This window comes from Schistocerca americana, chromosome 7 (assembly GCF_021461395.2).
Source record: "Schistocerca americana isolate TAMUIC-IGC-003095 chromosome 7, iqSchAmer2.1, whole genome shotgun sequence".
NCBI classification, from domain to species: domain Eukaryota; kingdom Metazoa; phylum Arthropoda; class Insecta; order Orthoptera; family Acrididae; genus Schistocerca; species Schistocerca americana.
The window spans coordinates 496,190,683-496,209,098 of NC_060125.1; the positions used below are offsets into that span (position 1 = coordinate 496,190,683).

At 42.1% G+C, this 18,416-nt stretch overlaps 1 protein-coding gene across 1 annotated transcript in view; it reads right to left on the reverse strand.

Annotated features, from left to right (window-relative positions):
* LOC124623038 overlaps window positions 1-18,120 on the reverse strand; it is a 156,467-nt gene extending 138,347 nt beyond the window's left edge. Inside the window, exon 1 of the mRNA XM_047148831.1 lies at window positions 18,054-18,120. Within this exon, the coding sequence (XP_047004787.1) occupies window positions 18,054-18,120 (67 nt within the window). The remainder of the gene's footprint in view (window positions 1-18,053) is intronic.
* Between the last annotated feature and the right edge of the window lie 296 nt (window positions 18,121-18,416).

The following is an 18,416-nucleotide window of genomic DNA, read 5'->3' on the forward strand; positions in this document are numbered from 1 at the left end:
CGTTCCAGTTTAGGCTATTTGTAATTTTAATCCCTAACCATTTTGTTGAATTTACAACCTTCAGATTTGTGTGACTAATCGCGTAATCGAAATTTAGCTGATTTCTTTTAGCACTCATGTGAATAACTTCACACTTTTCCTTATTCACGGTCAATTGCCACTTTTCGCACCATGCAGATATCTTATCTAAATCAGTTTGCAAGCCGTTTTGATCATCTGATGACTTTACAAGACGACAATGACAGCATCATCTATAAACAATCTAAGACGGTTACTCAGATTGTCTCCTATGTCGTTAGTACAGATCAGAAACAATAGAGGCCGTATGACACATTCTTGGGGAACGCCGGATATTACTTCTGTTTTACTCGGTGACTTTCTATCTATTACTACGAACTGTGACCTTTCTGACAGGAAATCACGAATCCAGTCACACAACTGCGGTGATACTCCGTAGGCACGCAGTTTGGTTAGAAGACGCTTGTGAGGAACGGTGTCGAAAGCCTTCTGGAAATCTAAAGATATGGAATCAATTTGACATGCCAATTCAATAGCAGTTATTACTTCACGAGCATAAAGAGCTAGTTGTGTTTCACAAGAAAGATATTTTCTGAAACCGTGGTATGTGTCAGTAAATCGTATTCTTCGAGGTACTTCGTAATGTTCGAATACAATATATGTTCCAAAACCCTACCGCACACCGGGAGGGGGCATAAAGATAGCGTAGTGTAAAGGCGAAAGTGGTATAAAAAATAAAATAAAGCTGGAGATACTTTGATTTACCATTTTACACTGAACAGCTGAGGTGTTCCAGCCATCCTTTATAAAGATGTAACTACAGTTAAGGCCCAGAACGTGGAGAGGGGAACGCGAGCCTTGAGAACGGACTTTTTTTTTTATCCACCAATCTTCTGACTGGTTTAATACGTATCACCTCGAATTCCTGTCCTGGGCCAACTTATTCATCTCAGAGCAGCACTTGAACCCCATGTCCTCAATGATTAGTTTAAAGTATTCAAATCTCTCTCTTCTCTTACAGTTTCTAACGTCTGCAGCATCCTCAAGAACCGTGAGGTTAGTCCCTGATGTAACAAATCTCCTATCATCCTATACCGTTTCCGCGTCAATGTTTTCCATGTGTTGCTTACTTCGTTGATTCTGCCAAGACCCTTCTTATTCTATATCAGTTCACCTAATTCTCAACATTCTTCTATAGCATTACATCTCACAAGCTTCGATTCTGTTCTGTTCTCGTTTTTCCACTATCCAGGATTCTCTACCACACAATGCTGTATACAAAACGTAGACACTCAGAAATTTCTTCCTCAAATTAAGGCCTATGTTTAGAACCAGTAGACGTTCTTTGCCAGCAATGTCCTCTTTGACTCTGCTATGTCTTTTATGCATTCCTCGCTTCGTCCGTCCTGGGTAAATCTGTTGGCAAGTTAGCACAATTCCTTAACTTCATGATCACCAATTTTGATGTCAAGCTTCTCGTTATTCTGATTTTTGGTACATCTTATTACCTTTGGCTTTTTCTGTTGTACTCTCAGCCCATTTTCTGTACATATAATACTTTTCATTCCATTCAACACATCCTATAATTCATCTTCCCTTTCACTGATGATATCAGTGCCATCAGCAAATTTGATCATCGATATCCTTTCACAAAGTATTTTAATCCTACTCTTAAACATTTCTTCTGTCCTCCGTCATTGCTTCTTCGATGTATAGATCGAACAGTATGCGACAGAGACTGCAGTCCTGTCTTACACCCTTTTTAATCCACGCACACCATTCTTGGTCTTACATTCTTATAGTTCTCTCTTGACTCTTGTACATATTGTATATTACCCGCCTTTCTCTGCAGCTTACTCCCATTTGTCTCAGAGTCTCGAATAACATACACTATTTTGCACCTTCGAGAAATTTTCTAGCTCGACGAATCCTATCAAGCGCCAGGTCTCTCTGGTCCCTTTACCAATCAGAAGCCAAATTGATCGTCATTTAATAGATTTACAATTTTCTTTACAATTGTTCTGTGTATTAGTCCTATTGTCATCTCGGACGCATGAGCTATTACGCTGATTGCTATATTCGAGATTACGTGCGTGATGTTTTTCCGAAAGTTGTTGATTTATGAGTACTATTTGCTGTGGTATTGTGAAATTTAGTTACTCCTCAGGATTAATGTAAGTTCTGTGTTACTACTTGCTGCTTTGTTTTAAACTATTTTTTGAATATAATTTATAAATTCTTTTATAGAACTAGCCTGAGAGAAATATAATTTAATTAAATCCGATATTCTGATCCTTTTTCTTTTACAAGACACCCATTACCACCTTATAGGATTTCAAATATAATTTCTCTGTTTTACTCAAAGCTTGTATTTACACTATTTTATGGCTGTAGTTTGGTTTTCAAATATGCTATGTGAACTCATATGTTAACTAGAAATTTAGTTATGCCCGAGGTTTCATTTTTTCTTTGTGGCATGTGTTAAATTATATTTTTATTATCTTTATGTTTTACTAAGGCCTAAATTCATACGATGCTTTATTTAATTTATTTGAGACAAGAGTCAACTTAATGTCACGACTGGAAACTTTAACTGAAAGTAGCCTAAATTTCAAATATTAATGTCTCATTGCTAGTTTTCTTGCATTTACTTATGTTCCTCAAATTTCACATGTGAGAAGAAATTCTTGATAATAGTTCGAAGAAATTTTTAAAATAAATTTCTTTTTTTTTTCTTGATGAAGAGTTAAGTTTTTAGTGTGCAGCCATCTACCTGCTCCTTGTTTGGTAACACGTGTGTGTTCATATGCAACATTGAGGTGCTTTTCTCAACTACCTTCAGGGTCGGTGTTATCATATACCTTTCATAAATGCTCAGTGTGCCGCCACCGTGAAGCATCGCGGAGATTAAGAAGACTTGAGCGGATGGAAGTGTCTGGGGAGGAGGGCGGATTGGGGAGAGGGAGGGCCGGGCGGATGAGTGGTCTTTTGGTTGGTGATGCTGCGTGTGTGAAATTAATCCACACGCAGCGCCAAAGATAATGTGCTGGTAATTCTGACTTCTGAGCCTACTTTCAGGCCAGATTCGAATCTTGTAATGTTGATAGCAGCCAAAGTAGTCAAACAATTACGGAAAAGGCATAGGGGAGCAGCATTATGACTCCTGCAGCGCTGATCTAGGTGTGGCCCTAGTGGAAGGGGTTTGTCATTGCCTTTCGTCTGCTTGATATGATGTTTCAAGTGTGTATCCCTGCGGTGAGTGCCTTCACAGTGGGTTATTGGGCAGGTTTAGTTATGGATGAAATGAAGGAAAATGGCGAGAGTCGTTGCCCGCACCCGATGCCACTCGACGAACATCTAGGGAGTCGCGGGGCTTGTCGTTCCCATGCAACTGATCACTGTCAAAAGAGCCACATGCCCTGATCTCATGAGACAATGCGGAGAACTTTCAAATTTACACCAAGACATTGGTGCAAAGACTGATGATCAGGCACACCCCAACCAAAAAGTGGCAGTGAGAAAATTCCACAACCAGGATTTGAACTGGCCCACTTCCGAGAACGACTGCGCAAGCGTATGTACCGACATTGGCTAATTAGTCGGGTATTGTGAAAATAGCTTTCTTATTTCCTTACACTTGTAAAGGATAAGACCTGTCTCCAAAGACCGTTAATCAAACGATTAAAAAGTAATGTTGTTGTTGTTATTTTGGTCTTCAGTCCTGAGATGGTTTGATGCAGTTCTCCATGCTACTCTATCCTGTGCAAGCTTCTTCATCTCCCAGTACCTACTCCAACCGACATCCTTCTGAATCTTCATACTGTATCCATCTCTTGGTCGCCCTCTACAATTTTTACCCTCCATGCTGCCCTCCAATGCTTAGTTTATGATCCCTTGATGCCTCATAACATGTCCTACCAACCTTTCCCTTCTCCTTGTCAAGTTGTGCCACAAATTTCTCTTCTCTCCAATTCTATTCAGTACCTCCTCATTAGCTATGTTATCTACCCATCCAATGTTCAGCATTCTTCTGTAGCACCACATTTCGAAACCTTCTATTCTCTTCTTGTCCAAACTATTTACCGTCCACGTTTCACTTCCATACATGGCTACACTCCATACAAATACTTTCAGAAACGACTTCCTGACACTTAAATCTATACTCGATGTTAACAAATTTCTCATCTTCAGAAATGCTTTGCTTGCCATTGACAGTCTACATTTTATATCCTCTCTACTTCGACCATCATCAGTTATTTTGCTCCCCAAACAGCAAAACTCCTTGACTACTTTAAGTGTCTCATTTCTCAATCTAATTCCCTCAGCATCACCCGACTTAATTCGACTACATTCCATTATCTTCGTTTTGCTTTTCTTTATGTTTATCTTATATCCTCCTTTCAAGACACTGTCCATTGCGTTCAACCGCTGTTCCAAGTCCTTTGCTGTCTCTGACACAATTATAATGTCATCGGCGAATCTCAAAGTTTTTATTTCTTCTCCATGAAATTTAATACCTACTCCGAATTTTTCTTTTGTTTCCTTTACTGCTTGCTCAATATATAGATTGAATAACATCGGGGTTAGACTACAATCCTGTCTCACCCCTTTCTCAACCAGTGCTTCCCTTTCATGCCCCTCCCCTCGACACTTATAACTGCCACCTGGTTTCTGTACAAATTGTAAATAGCCTTTCGCTCCCTGTATTTTACCCCTGCCACATTTAGAATTTGAAAGAGAGTATTCCAGTCAACATTGTCAAAAGCTTTCTCTAAGTCTACAAATGCTAGGAACGTAGGTTTGCCTTTCCTTAATGTTTCTTCTAAGATAAGTCGTAAGTTCAGTATTACCTCACGTGTTCCAATATTTCTACGGAATCCAAACTGATCTTCCCCGAAGTCGGCTTCAACCAGTTTTTCCATTCGCCTGTAGAGAATTCGCCTTAGTATTTTGCAGCTGTGACTTATTAAACAGATAGTTCGGTAATTTTCACATCTGTCAACACCTACACACAAGTCATACCTATAAGAAAAACAAATAACAAATAAAAGCAGTTTACAGATGCGTTTGACAATGAGGTGGTACTTTAAAGTGGCCTACCAAGAATGTGTCCATTATATTACACTGAGCGCCTATCTGTGCTCAAAGCGTGACTTGTAAACACGCACACACGTATCTGTATACGTTTCATAGAAAACTGGGAAGATAACATTGTTCTTCCACAGCTGGTCACCGCAATGACTACTTTATCATGGGCCTTGTTAGAGATAAAAGGATTGTGCATAGAGCAAGGAAAGATAATGACGCGAGAGGTCACCCCATGGATAACCTGTTCTCATTTTGGCAAGGCGGCGATGACAGATATGAAAGAGGGAGATTACGTTATTTTAAAGAAATGCTGGCGGCTTTATGTCTTCGTCGTTCAAATTTATCCACTGAGTGGCTCCCCTACCAGCGGTCTTAGGATACCATCACAAGAGAGCCTCACGTGGAAGAACCACCTTCATCCCTTGGCTTGCACACGCGAAGGGAGAGCAACTCCCACGGTCGGTAAGACGCCGCCACATAATCCAAAAGCAGCGACTTCACATGATGCCCTGTAACTTTAGCGCCAGGTTGCCACGGAATTTTTGTATACTGCGCTTAAGGAGCTAATTAGGTTTCCTTTTTCTCTCCCCAGGGAACTTTACTGCACTTATTTGCAGCATTACTGTTAATTTAAATAAATGTCCTGCTGATATTGCACTACAAAGGATGAAATTAGAAATGGTGGACAGTTTAATGAGATGACTAGCCCTCCTGATGTAACCTCTTCATTTCAGACCAACATTTGCTCCCTCCGTTGTCAGTTACTTTCTGGATATATTCGGCTCTCTGTCTTCCCTTACAGTTTTTAGCCTTTACAGTTCCTCTAATCCCAAGGGTACTATTCTCTTATGTCTTAACACATATCCCATCATCTTGCGCCTTCTTCAGGTCAGTGTTTTCCCTATATTCCTTTTCTTGCCGATTCTGTGGAGAACATCCTAATTACTTTTCTTATCAGTTCTCAACATATTCAAATGGTTTCTCTAGTCACACATGTCTGACACTTCAGTATTCTTCTTTACCAGTTGTCTCACTGTCCAAGAACCACAACCACTGTTCTCCACGCATTCTCAAAAATTTCTTCCTCAATTTAAGTCCTATGTGTGATACCACTAGAATTCTCTTGGCCACGAAAAGCCCTGTTTATCAGTCATGGCTGCCTTTTATTTTCTTCTTGCTACGTCGGTCATGGCATATTTTGCTCCCAAGGTAGCAGAATTCCTTAATTTCAGTGACCATAGATTTTGATGTTATGTTTATTGCTGTTCTCTTTTCTCCTATTTTTCCTTACTATCGTCTTTCTTCGATTCACTCTCAATCCCTATTCAGAACTCAGCAGATCCTGTAAGTTTTCCTCAGGTTCATTAAAGACTACAGTGTCATCAGCGAATCTCATCACTCATATCCTTTCATCCTTAATTTTATCTCAACTGTTGAACCAATATTTTCTTTTCGTCATTCCCTCTTTGACACACAGACTCAACAGTAGGACTGAAAGACTTTTTATTCCACACAGTTCGTTCTCAGTTTCTAGTCTTATTGTCCTCCTGGTTCTTATCCGTATTGTGTACTTTGAGGTGATAAAATTCATGCTATACAGATATAAATCGGTCTAAGGCGCTGCAGTCATGGACTGTGCGGCTGGTCCCGGCGGAAGTTCGAATCCTCCCTCGGGTATGGGCTTGTGTGTTTGTCCTTAGGATAATTTAGGTTAAGTAGTGAGTAAGCTTAGGGACTGATGACCTTAGAAGTTAAGTCCCATAAAATTTCACACACATTTGAATTTTGAGCAGATATAAACACATATACAGGTGACGGTAGTATCGCGTACACAAGGTATAAAAGACGAGCGAACTGGCGGAGCAGTAATTTGTACTCAGGTAATTCATATGAAAGGCTTTCTTATGGCCGCACGACTGGTATGATAGTTCGAGCCAGACGCGTGGGACATTACATTTCGCAAATCGCAGAGGTCGACGGCGGTGTTTGCTAGGAGTTGTCATTGCTAAGAGAAAATAAACACTGAGTTAAATAACAGCAGAAAAGAGTGTGGGACGTGAGACGAACGTGTCCGTTAGGACAGAGCGGCGTAATCTGGCGTTAATGGGCTATGGCAGAAGACGATCTGCACCTGTGGCTTTACTAAAAGCTCGAAATCGCCGGCAGCGCCTCTCCTGGGCTCGTGATTATATCAGGTGGACAGTAGTCGGTTAGAAAAGCGTGACCTGCTTAGGTGGGTAATTATGTCAGTTTGTAACAGCTAATAGCAGGGTTCGAGTTTACTACAGGCCCACAAAGACACAAGTTGTCAACAAAGCACTGTGCAAGCTGGTGCTCAATAATGGTGTTGGCTGTGTTTACATGGCACGAACTTGATCCTCTGGTCCTACTGAACCGTTCATTGACTGGACATTTCTACGTTCGGTTACCTGGAGACCATTTGCAGCCATTCGGCGATGCTATTGTTATGGCTGACAATGCGCCTTGACAATACGCCAATATTGTTCTCGATTGGTCTGAAGAACATTCTGTACAATTCGAGAGAATGGTTCGTCCATCCAGGTCGCCCGGCATGAATCCATCGACGATTTATGAGATATCATTGAGATGTTAGTTCATGAACAACATCCTGCACCGGCAACACTTTCGCAATTTTGGACGACTATAGATGTAGCATGGCTGAATATTTCGGCAAGCTCTTCCACCTACTAACTGAGTGCAAGAGACGTAGAGTTGTTGCACCACTTGTGGCCAAAGGACGTATCCTATGACTTTTGTCACCTGAGTCTATTATCCTTCTTTCCCCGTAGTGTATCCCAGTTCTCCTCAGGATTTCGAATATCTCGCACCATTTTACATTGACAAATGCTTTTCCCATGTCGTTAAATCCTAAGAAAATGTCTTCACTTTTATTTAGTCTTGCTTGCATTATCAACCACAAAGTGAGAACCGCCTCTTTGGTGCCTTTACCTTTCCTAAAGCAAGCATGCCTGGGCTTCGACATTCGCAACTGCTATGCGTCGCCGCACTTCCGACATTATTGAAGGCAGGGAAGGCTCACAGACGGAGTCCCTCATTAACCACCAAGAAGAAAAAATTACATTCCATGAGATAAGGTGACCTTGGAGGCTAATGCATCATTAGGGTTTTTATCTTATGTCATCAGTCATGCTTAAAAATGAAATATTCGGCTTGTCCTCGTAATCGAGGAAAATGCCAGAGCTCCAAGACATTTGAGTACGTGGTTTCTGTAAGCTTCTCATCCACTAAAAAGAAAGAACCGTAGTCTTGTCTCGACAAACGGGGCAGAATACATGAATCTGGTCCAAGTTTCTCTCTTATTTTATTATGTAGCTCCTGTCTTCCTTATAGTATTACGTTTTGGCGGTTCACTTTTTCACTTAAAATGGATCCTAACCTCGTAACTGAACACTAAACGAGATCTAAAACTGTCATCAACAACTTCACAGAACTCTTCACGTAGTTGTTTATCGCCATCATGAGGATCGTGTAGAAAATGAATTATATACTACTGGAAGAAGGTATGCGGACACCTATTAGATGACATTAATAAGGCGTATGTTTACCCTAAGCCTTTATGAGGGCTTGAACTTTCAGTGACGTGTCTGAGGAGGAAGTGCACCAGAAATCAGAAAAGTTACTGCTGTTGATTGCTGCGGACTGGATGAAGTCGACGTTTCATTCTGAAGGTGTTCCATTGGCCTCTGGCCAGGCAAGTCCTTTTCAGAAATGCTGTCTCTGCAGACCATTACTTCACAGAAGAGACTTCCTGTCATGATGATGCAAACAATCATCGTACCGACATGACACTCAACTGTAAGATTTACACAGTCCTGTAAAACGTGTTCATATTACTTCGCATTTAGCGTTTTCTTAAGCACTATAAGGAAACCGCGCCCTAACCACGAAAAACACCTGTAAAAAACTATACATCCTCGTCCATACCTCACTGTTGGCTGGTAACGTTTCGACGCATTTGTCGAACCCAAACCTTACCATTTCACTGCCACACGGTACTGCGTGACTTACCACTCGTTTTCAGTCATCCACTGTGAGTGACTTCCTACTTAACAGCACCTCAAGCTTCACTTAGCACGTTGGAACTCACAAGTGATTCCTTCTGCTGACTTCACATGATTTTTACAACCACTTTCTGCAGTTCTCGACGGTCCCGACCCATCAGTACATGAGGTCTGCTTGGTCTTAACTGTGGTCTTCCCTTGCCGGTAGGAGTGGCCAAGCGCTTCTAGGCGCTTCAGTCCGGAACCGCGCTGCTGCTACGGTCGCAGGTTCGAATCCTGCCTACGACATGGATGTGTGTGATGACCTTGGGTTGGTTACGTTTAAGTTGTTCTGAGTCTAGGGGACAGATGACCTCAGATGTTAAGTCATATAGTGCTTAGAGCCATTTGAACCATTTTTTTGTCTTCCCATCGCGTTTCCGCTTCACAGTTACATCGCCAACATCTGAGCTTGGCTGCTTTAGAAGTGTTAAAATACCCCTAATGAACAAGTTTCTCAGGTGACATCCAATGACTGGCACACTTTGGACGTCACTGAGCTCTGCTGACAGGTCCATTCTGTTCGAACCGCTTCTCTTCTACAATAACTCCTCTTTCTTTTATAGTGTCACGTCCGCCTTTCGTGAATGTAGTAGTCGATTCCGCATTACATAGGGGTGTCCGGAAGCTTCCGACCTTTCAGTGTATATCGTCTGCAACATTAAAGTTATCGTAGGGCTCGCAAGGCAGACACATGAATGGATAATTCTAGTCTGATATTGGGAGGCTTCAGGTGACTATTCGTACCTGCTGAACTGTCTTGAATACTCTTACCACCTCGAATGAGCACAAAGGGACGACCTGTGGCTATCCCCTTACTTAAATACTGCCTAGTAACTTCGGGCGTCATTTTACAGTAGATGTTTTCTCCTATAGGAGGTGCATTGGAGTACTCCCGCCACATATCATGCTACAGAACCGGAAGTGATTTGCAGCTGTTGAAATACAGAATGCAGAATGCTTATTCTTGTTGTGTTAACCCCATACTGATTCGATGCACTTTGCTTAATGAACAATAGACTGAGCGTGTTGGCTGTACTAGGCAGTCTTCTACCAGCCAGAATATGAACCAGTCGATAAAGTCGATAACATTTGGCACCGTGACAGTCTTTTAGCTTCAATGCTTAAGTTAAATTTCACTCCAAGTATCGATCTTGATTCATGTAGAAGACCAAGTCATGTGAAATCCGATCAATCTCGTTAAAAAACTGAACTATTTCAACCAATTTCGCAACTACGAAGTTATTATTTCCAGACTGCAGTGTGCTTCCCAGTCTTGGGACAAAAGTTGTAAGTCTCCAGCAAAAGTAATATGAAGTAATGAACAAGCCACCACAGAGCACTGTATCAGCAGTCGAGAGTCTTGAGCCACCAGTATTGTTATTTGTGGCGGACAGTAACAGTGAAGCAGATGATTGTAAGTGAAGGACAGCTGAGCACAGCAATAAACTGCACCGCACAGTGTTAATCATTTAGCAAACGGGGTATTTCACCACACTAGGGCCAGTCTCTTGTTATGGTTGTTTTTGTGAAACAAGTGGGCGCCAGAGGCATATAAATAAGTTTTCAAAAATTCAAAATGGTTCAAATGGCTCTGAGCACTATGGGACTTAACATCTGTGGTCATCAGTCCCCTAGAACTTAGAACTACTTAAACCTAACTAACCAAAGGACATCACACACATCCATGCCCGAGGCAGGATTCGAACCTGCGACCGTAGCAGTCGCGCGGTTCCGGACTGAGCGCCTAGAACCGCTAGACCACCGCGGCCGGCAAAGTTTTCATTTTTAGGCAAGGGGTGACTGGTCGTCGCTGGAAACAAGTTGCACCACCACGACACCAGAAGTATTCTTGACAACCAGACAACTAGGCATCATCAGCGGCAGCGATGGGTTCCAGACCGGGCTGTGGCTGCTTCCAGCTCTTAATCCTTAATGGGTCTTGGTGCCACAGCCTCGTCGACATACCGCCCGTGCTTGCTGCCTCAACGCTGAGTTCCTAGTGAGACTACGCGCCACAGCACCAATCATCATCTGAGGGCAGTGAGTTATGCCCCACACAGCCTTCTTCGCACACCCACCGTGGTGACGAGTGTAGTGTGGGCCTGCAAGCGCTCCACGACAGTGAGGTAAGCAGCGCGCAGCTTACGTCAATGGATGTGGGCGTAGACTGCCGACCCATCATGCGCCTCCCGTCAGTGTCTCGTGGTGCGGTTTCAGCAACTAGAGCGATAGTCACTACACATATGTCAGTGCCAGCCATGACACAACACTGAGAGGCGTGTTGACATCGCAGCGTTATATATTGCAGTTAGTAAAAGTCATTTTAAAATGTCAACAGCGTTTCCAGTGGGCCCCAAATCCCACCACTCACACACCACGCTCCTTCAAGATCAAAAATCATGTTAGCTGGCAATGCACCGTACAAGTACAAAGCTGGAGTGTATCGGAATGTGAGACGACGTCAGTACACCACACTGCTTCAGTGTGTCATTAGGTGTTGTGAGCCACCACCATTTAGCATCTGAAGTTGCTGCCTTCGCGTATCGAAACAGTTTACGAATAAATATACATTGATGTGACAAAAGTCATGGAATAATGATATGCACATAAGCAGATGGTAGTAGTATCGCGACCACAAGGTATAAAAGAAGGGCAGTGCTCTGGCAGAGCTGTCATTGGTATTCAGGTGATGCATGTGAAAAGATATTCAACATGATTGTGGTAGTACGATGTAAATTAACAGACTTTCAATGCAGAATGGTACTTGGAGCTAGACGCATGGTATATTCCACTTCGGAAATCATTAGTAATTTCAATATTCCGAGATTCACCGTGGCAAAAGCGTGCCGAGAATGCCAAATGCCAAGTATTTCCTCGCACGGAAGACAACGCAATGGCCGTTGGCATTCATTTGACGACTGAAAGCAGTGCTGTGTCCGTAGAGTTCTCAGTGTTGACAGACGAGCAACACTGCGTGAAATAACTATAAAGTCAACGTATCCGTTTAGACAGTGCGGTGAAATTTAGCATTAATGGGCTATAGTAGCAGACGACAGAAGCGAATGCCTTCGCTTAATAACGCGACATGAACTAGAATGCCTGCACTAGGCTTCTGACCATATCAGTGGGACCCTAGACAAGTGCTAAACCTTATACTGATGATGATGATGATGTTTGGTTTGTGGGGTTCTCAACTGCGCGGTCATTAGCGACCGAAAATATGATACTGGTCGTATGAGTCCCGATTTCAGTTGTTAATGAGGTCATGGTACTGTTTCTGTGTGGCTCAGATCCCATGAAGCCAAAGACCCATGTTGTCAACAAGGCACTGAGCAATCCGGTGGAGGCTCCATATTAGTGTGGGTTGTGTTTTCATGGAATGGACTGGACCATCGGCAACTCGTTCTCTCCGGCTATTTGAGGACTATTCGCTGACGTTCATGGACACCATATTCCCAAACGTCGATGGATTCTTATGGATGACTGTGCACCATTTCAGCAGGCCATATTTGTCGACAATTGGTGTGAAGTACACTCTACACAACTCGAGCAAATGATTTGACCATATAAATACTATTTAACATTACAGGACGTAATCGGGAGGCAATTTCGTGCACAAAATCGTCCACCGGAAACACTTTCACGTATATGGACGGCTATAGGGGAAGAGTAGGTTAATATTTCTGCAGAGAATTTCCAACGAATTGCTGAGTCCACAGCATATTGGGCAAAAGGCGGTCTAACGCGGTGTCAGGAGAGATCCCAGGACGTTTGTCACCTAATTCTATTTATTAATGTCTTTGTGGATGAGGTTAACAATACCTTCAACACCATTCACGACTAATCACTGTTCCTGTTTATGGTGCTGCCCTGGTTTCCCCAGTGTACAATATGGTGTTTGTGTTTTTGATAGGTGTTGTAGTTGATGAGACATGCGTGTCACCATTAAATCGTAGCGATCACCAGTATATCATCTCTTTCGCATCACTGTAGTTTTCAAGGGAATAAATTCGAGAATGGTCTACAATGTTCGCGAGTGTTTAAAATTCCTTATAATGTAAACCAGTTTTTTCGAAAGCTTCAAAATTATCTGTAACTGCTTGTAGATGTCTGGTGTCTGTCACGGTAAGCAGTGGAACTGGAGGAGCATAATTATTGGACTGGCGTATAGAAGCGATAACGCATTTCGATTGGTATGTTAGAACAGTCAAAGTGGAGTGAGTTTGGAAAGCATAGTGGGGTTTGGGCTTTGGCTATGAATTGAGTTAGGTTGTATATTCTGGCGAGAGCCTCGACTAACATTAGACCGTGGCTTCAGGTTCGATCTGGTGACATGGTCACATATCCAGGGACGAGTGAAGGAGTGTTGGGTACGTTACGGTATGGTAGTGGTAAAAAAAGGAAAGGAATGGGAATCGATGGAGAGGGAAAAGAAGAGGAGAGCATTGACCTGGAGTGGGACAGGTGTGGAAAAGTCGCTAGAGGGTGATACATATTGGACCGGATCTCATTGTCTGAAAGAGGGATTTGGTTGATATTGCGTGGGGATAGTATATGGAGTGTTCGTCGACGTAGGGACGGTGGCACGTGTTTTTAATGATGCCGCAGCATACCAGAGTTGATGTTCAGAGGCGAGACAATAGTGTTATTGGAATCTAGTTTACGGTCAGTATGGTATAGGAGCAGGAGTTCGATGTGGGTGAGGAGGGGTGAGAACTTTACGAGTTGGAAGCGGATTCATACGAGCGTAGGTAAATGGTTAGGGAAAGGGAGAGTGCATGGCGTTGGTCGGGCAGATATCCATACAACTTTTGCAAGCAGAGGGTTAGTTACAGCGTGCAAAGAGGGCCTTAACCAGTTATTATACCCGAGATCCATAAATGAATGGACTGAAAATAAACTCTAACAACTGGTACTGTGGGACTTAACCTCTACGATAAACGTCACATCAGAATGCAGGCCATAGCTGTAGATGGACGCTGGTGGCTTTTACAACTGGAAAACCAGGACGGATGAGAAACAGTGAAATTTTACTTATTGTGGTTATGTACTATGGTAAGAAGAATGCATGATTAAATCTGATGATGATTTAGGGATGCAGACGGCGCAAAATGTAGTTCACATGGCTAACCCATTTCGCAGCAACAAATGGTCTAATCTGGTTGGGTATCTGATTGAATTCAGCTCGGTTGACAGGTATGGGTAAGCCATTTCGTGGTGCTTCAATTCTGTGCTAGGATTCCTGGCGTAAGATAATATAATTTATGAATTCGTCATTGTTGTCACATAGTTATATTAATTACGTCGTCATATTACTATGCGTCAACAGTGACGGCTTAGTGGATTTATCTGATATCATTGATTTTATATCGCCTTATCAATCCCTTACAAATACTTTGATGGTGCTGATTATTGTTTGTGGACTGACACTGGTTGTTCAATAATATCTCTTTACTGAGCAACCAGTATCGCTCCACAGACAATCATCAGGTCCATAAAAACATTTTTTTACCAGCAACTCTTGCCGAAAAATCATGACGTTCTTGAACTATTTATGACCTGTGGCGCACCAACTTTTGAAAATAATTTTCACATTCAACCCTATTAGTCGGTTAGTTAGTTTTATGTTCCACGGATCATTTGCACGATAAATCGTAATGATGTGAAACAAGACTTTTTTATTCACATCGCAAATTTATTTGGAAATATGGCTACATGCCGAATATTTATAAATTCTCAACGAGCACCTTTTACAAACTAAAATGCAAGAAGTTCTTCTTCGGAGCACAAGGAATTCTCAAAGAAATTTTTTTTTTCAGTTTGTCAAATTTTACTCTGCTGTGTGACAGACGTGCTATACCACTGGGTAAGTTAGCAACAATTTTAGTTGCAATAATGTGTACCCATGCCACCTTCAGAATTTGAAAGAGAGTATTCCAGTCAACATTGTCAAAAGCTGTCTGTAAGTCTACTAATGCTTGAAACGTAGGTTTGCCTTTCCTTAATCTAGCTTCTAAGATAAGTCGTAGGGTCAGTATTGCCTCACGTGTTCCAACATTACTACGGAATCCATACTGATCTTCCCCGAGGTCGGCTTCTACTTGTTTTTCCATTCGTCTATAAAGAATTCGAGTTAGTATTTTGCATCCGTGGCTTATTAAACTGATAGTTCGGTAATTTTCACATCTGTCAACACCTGCTCTCTTTAGGATTGGAATTATTATATTCTTCCTTAAGTCTGAGGGTATTTCGCCTGTCTCATATATCTTGCACACCAGATGGTAGAGTTTTGTCAGGACTGGTTCTCCCAGGGCTGTCAGTAGTTGTAATGGAATGTTGTCTACTCCCGGGGCCTTGTTTCGACTCAGGTCTTTCACTGCTCTGTCAAACTCTCAAATTCTGAAGGTGGCAGGGGTAAAATACAGGGAGCGAATGGCTATTTACAATTTGTACAGAAACCAGATGGCAGTTATAAGAGTCGAGGGACACGAAAGGGAAGCAGTGGTTGGGACGGGAGTGAGACAGGATTGTAGCCTCTCCCCGATGTTATTCAATCTGTATATTGAGCAAACAGTGAAGGGAACAAAAGAAAAATTCGGAGTAGGTATTAAAATCCATGGAGAAGAAATAAAAACTTTGCGGTTTGCCGATTACATTGTAATTCTGTCAGAGAGAGTAAAGGACTTGGAAGAGCAGTTGAACGGAATGGATAGTGTCTTGAAAGGAGGATATAAGATGAACATCAACAAAAGCAAATCGACGATAATGGAATGTAGTCGAGTTAAGTCGGGTGATGCTGCGGGAATTAGATTGAGAAATGAGACACTAAAAGTAGTAAAGGAGTTTTGCTATTTGGGGAGCAAAATAACTGATGATGGTCGAAGTAGAGAGGATATAAAATGTAGACTGTCAATGGCAAGGAAAGCGTTTCTGAAGAAGAGAAATTTGTTAACATCGAGTATAGATTTAAGTGTCAGGAAGTCGTTTCTGAAAGTATTTGTATGGAGTGTAGCCATGTATGGAAGTGGATTGACTATAGCCTAGTGTCATCTGCACAACACAGTGTATTAGAGATTACATGTATGAGGAACAACAGTGGTCCTAACACTGAGCCTTGGGGCAACCCATACTCGATTTCTTCCCAGTCAGAATAATATCACCGACCTATACTGATTAAATTACTAACTACAACTTTCAGCATTTTTTTTCTACATACATTATTCTTTGTCTGGAGATACTATCAGACACACAGAATTTCAATTTCCCTGTGATTCACTCAGTCAAATGCTTCAGATGGGTCGGAGGAAACATCAACCAGCTCTATTTAATTTTTTAATGCCTGAGAACTTGGTGAGTTAACACCTAAGTGGCATTCTCAGAAGAGTAACAGTTCTAGTATCTAAACTGTGGTTGGCTGTGATATTTTTGTTGCTCAGGTGGGAAACTACTCTAGATTGTATCAACTCTATTTGTGTTCTACTTCCTCACTTCATGTATTACGCAAATGGCCTTTTAAAGTACCTGTCTCTTGCATGATCTTCCTAAATTTCTTCTTCCAGAGCATTTGTAATTTAGAGCCTTTACGGGGAAACTTTTTTCAGTGAGATGGTCTATAGTTCTACTCTCTTTTCTTTCTCTATATTTTCTTTTAGCTTATGTATTCCTAAAACTTCCCCTACAGCTGCATTTCTTTTTCGATCTTGCCTTGTACATCCTTCCACTTGTCCGCAGCTCGTGGTCGTGCGGTAGCGTTCTCGCTTCCCACGCCCGGGTTCCCGGGTTCGATTCCCGGCTGGGTCAGGGATTTTCTCTGCCTCGTGATGACTGGGTGTTGTGTGCTGTCCTTAGGTTGGTTAGGTTTAAGTAGTTCTAAGTTCTAGGGGACTGATGACCATAGATGTTAAATCCGATAGTGCACAGAGCCATTTGAACCACTCATCTTAGAAATCTCGAATTTTGGGCCTTTATTCTACTTTCTTGACGTTATGTTGTTGCCCATGCTTCACTTCCATAATTAGGGGATGGTACTGCTATTGCTTCGTAAAACTTCAGCTGGATTTCTTTCTTGACTTCAGTCTGCAAACTTTTTACTATGCTTCCATATATGGAAGTAAATTTATTTGATCTTTGGTCGACTTCATGGTTATATTCATAAGTATTCCTAGACAAGTGAGATGTTTTACTTGCTGCAAGGTTTTTATTGTTCAAGGCTATTCTTCATCTTACTGTTTATCTGCCCTAAAAACTTTTTAGTATACTTGTTTTTAACAATTTTACTCCCTTTTGAAGGCCCTTGCTATCCAGTAGTCTTCTATTGATGTAAAGATGCACAAGCTGACATCCTAACTACAACAGGGACTCTTGCCTTTTCTAATTTGCCGACAAACTTTGGTTGTCATGAAACATTTTTATTTTACTATGCTTCCACATATGGAAGTAAATTTATTTAATCTTTGGTCAACATCATGGTTTTATTCGTAAGTAATCATAGACACGTAAAATGTTTTACTTGCTGCAAGGTTTTTATTGTTCAAGAGTATTCTTCATCTTACTGATTATCTGGCCTAAAAACCTTTTAGTATACTTATTTTTAGCAATTTTTACTCCCTTTTGAAGGCACTTCCTATCCAGTAGTCTTCTATTGATGTAAAGATGCACAAACTGTCATCCTAACTACAATTTGCAGACAAACTTTGTTTGTCATGAAACATTCATATTATTATTTATTTATTTTTTATTTTATTGTGGCGCATACTGAGAGTCACGCAGCTGTAATTTTAATGATCAGCAGTGTATTTTTTTGAGTGAGACATTGGGCTAAGATACACCTGCGGAGCACTTTGCGCTAACGCACAGCCGCACCTGGAGTGAGTGATAGGACGACGTGAGCGGCCATGGCGATGAGACAGCAGCGGCAGGCCGCTCTCATGGTGAGGCTAGCCGGGCCGGGGCGGGCGCGGGCGCATCCTCCAGCCCGGCCGCATCTGCGCCCGCGGGCCGCCGCCGCTCCGCGCCCTGCAACACACGCACCACACGCGCGCCTCAGCTCTCACTGTGCGTCAGCAGAGTCACAGCAGACTGGAAGCTAATGCTCAGCTCTGGACACCAGTATCCTCACCAAGGATATACAATTACAAAGACATGAATTAGAGAGAGTGTGTCGGAGAGAGAGCACTCCTGATGACGCGCTCACTAGGTTAGCCTGGTATATTAGGCTCGATGCAC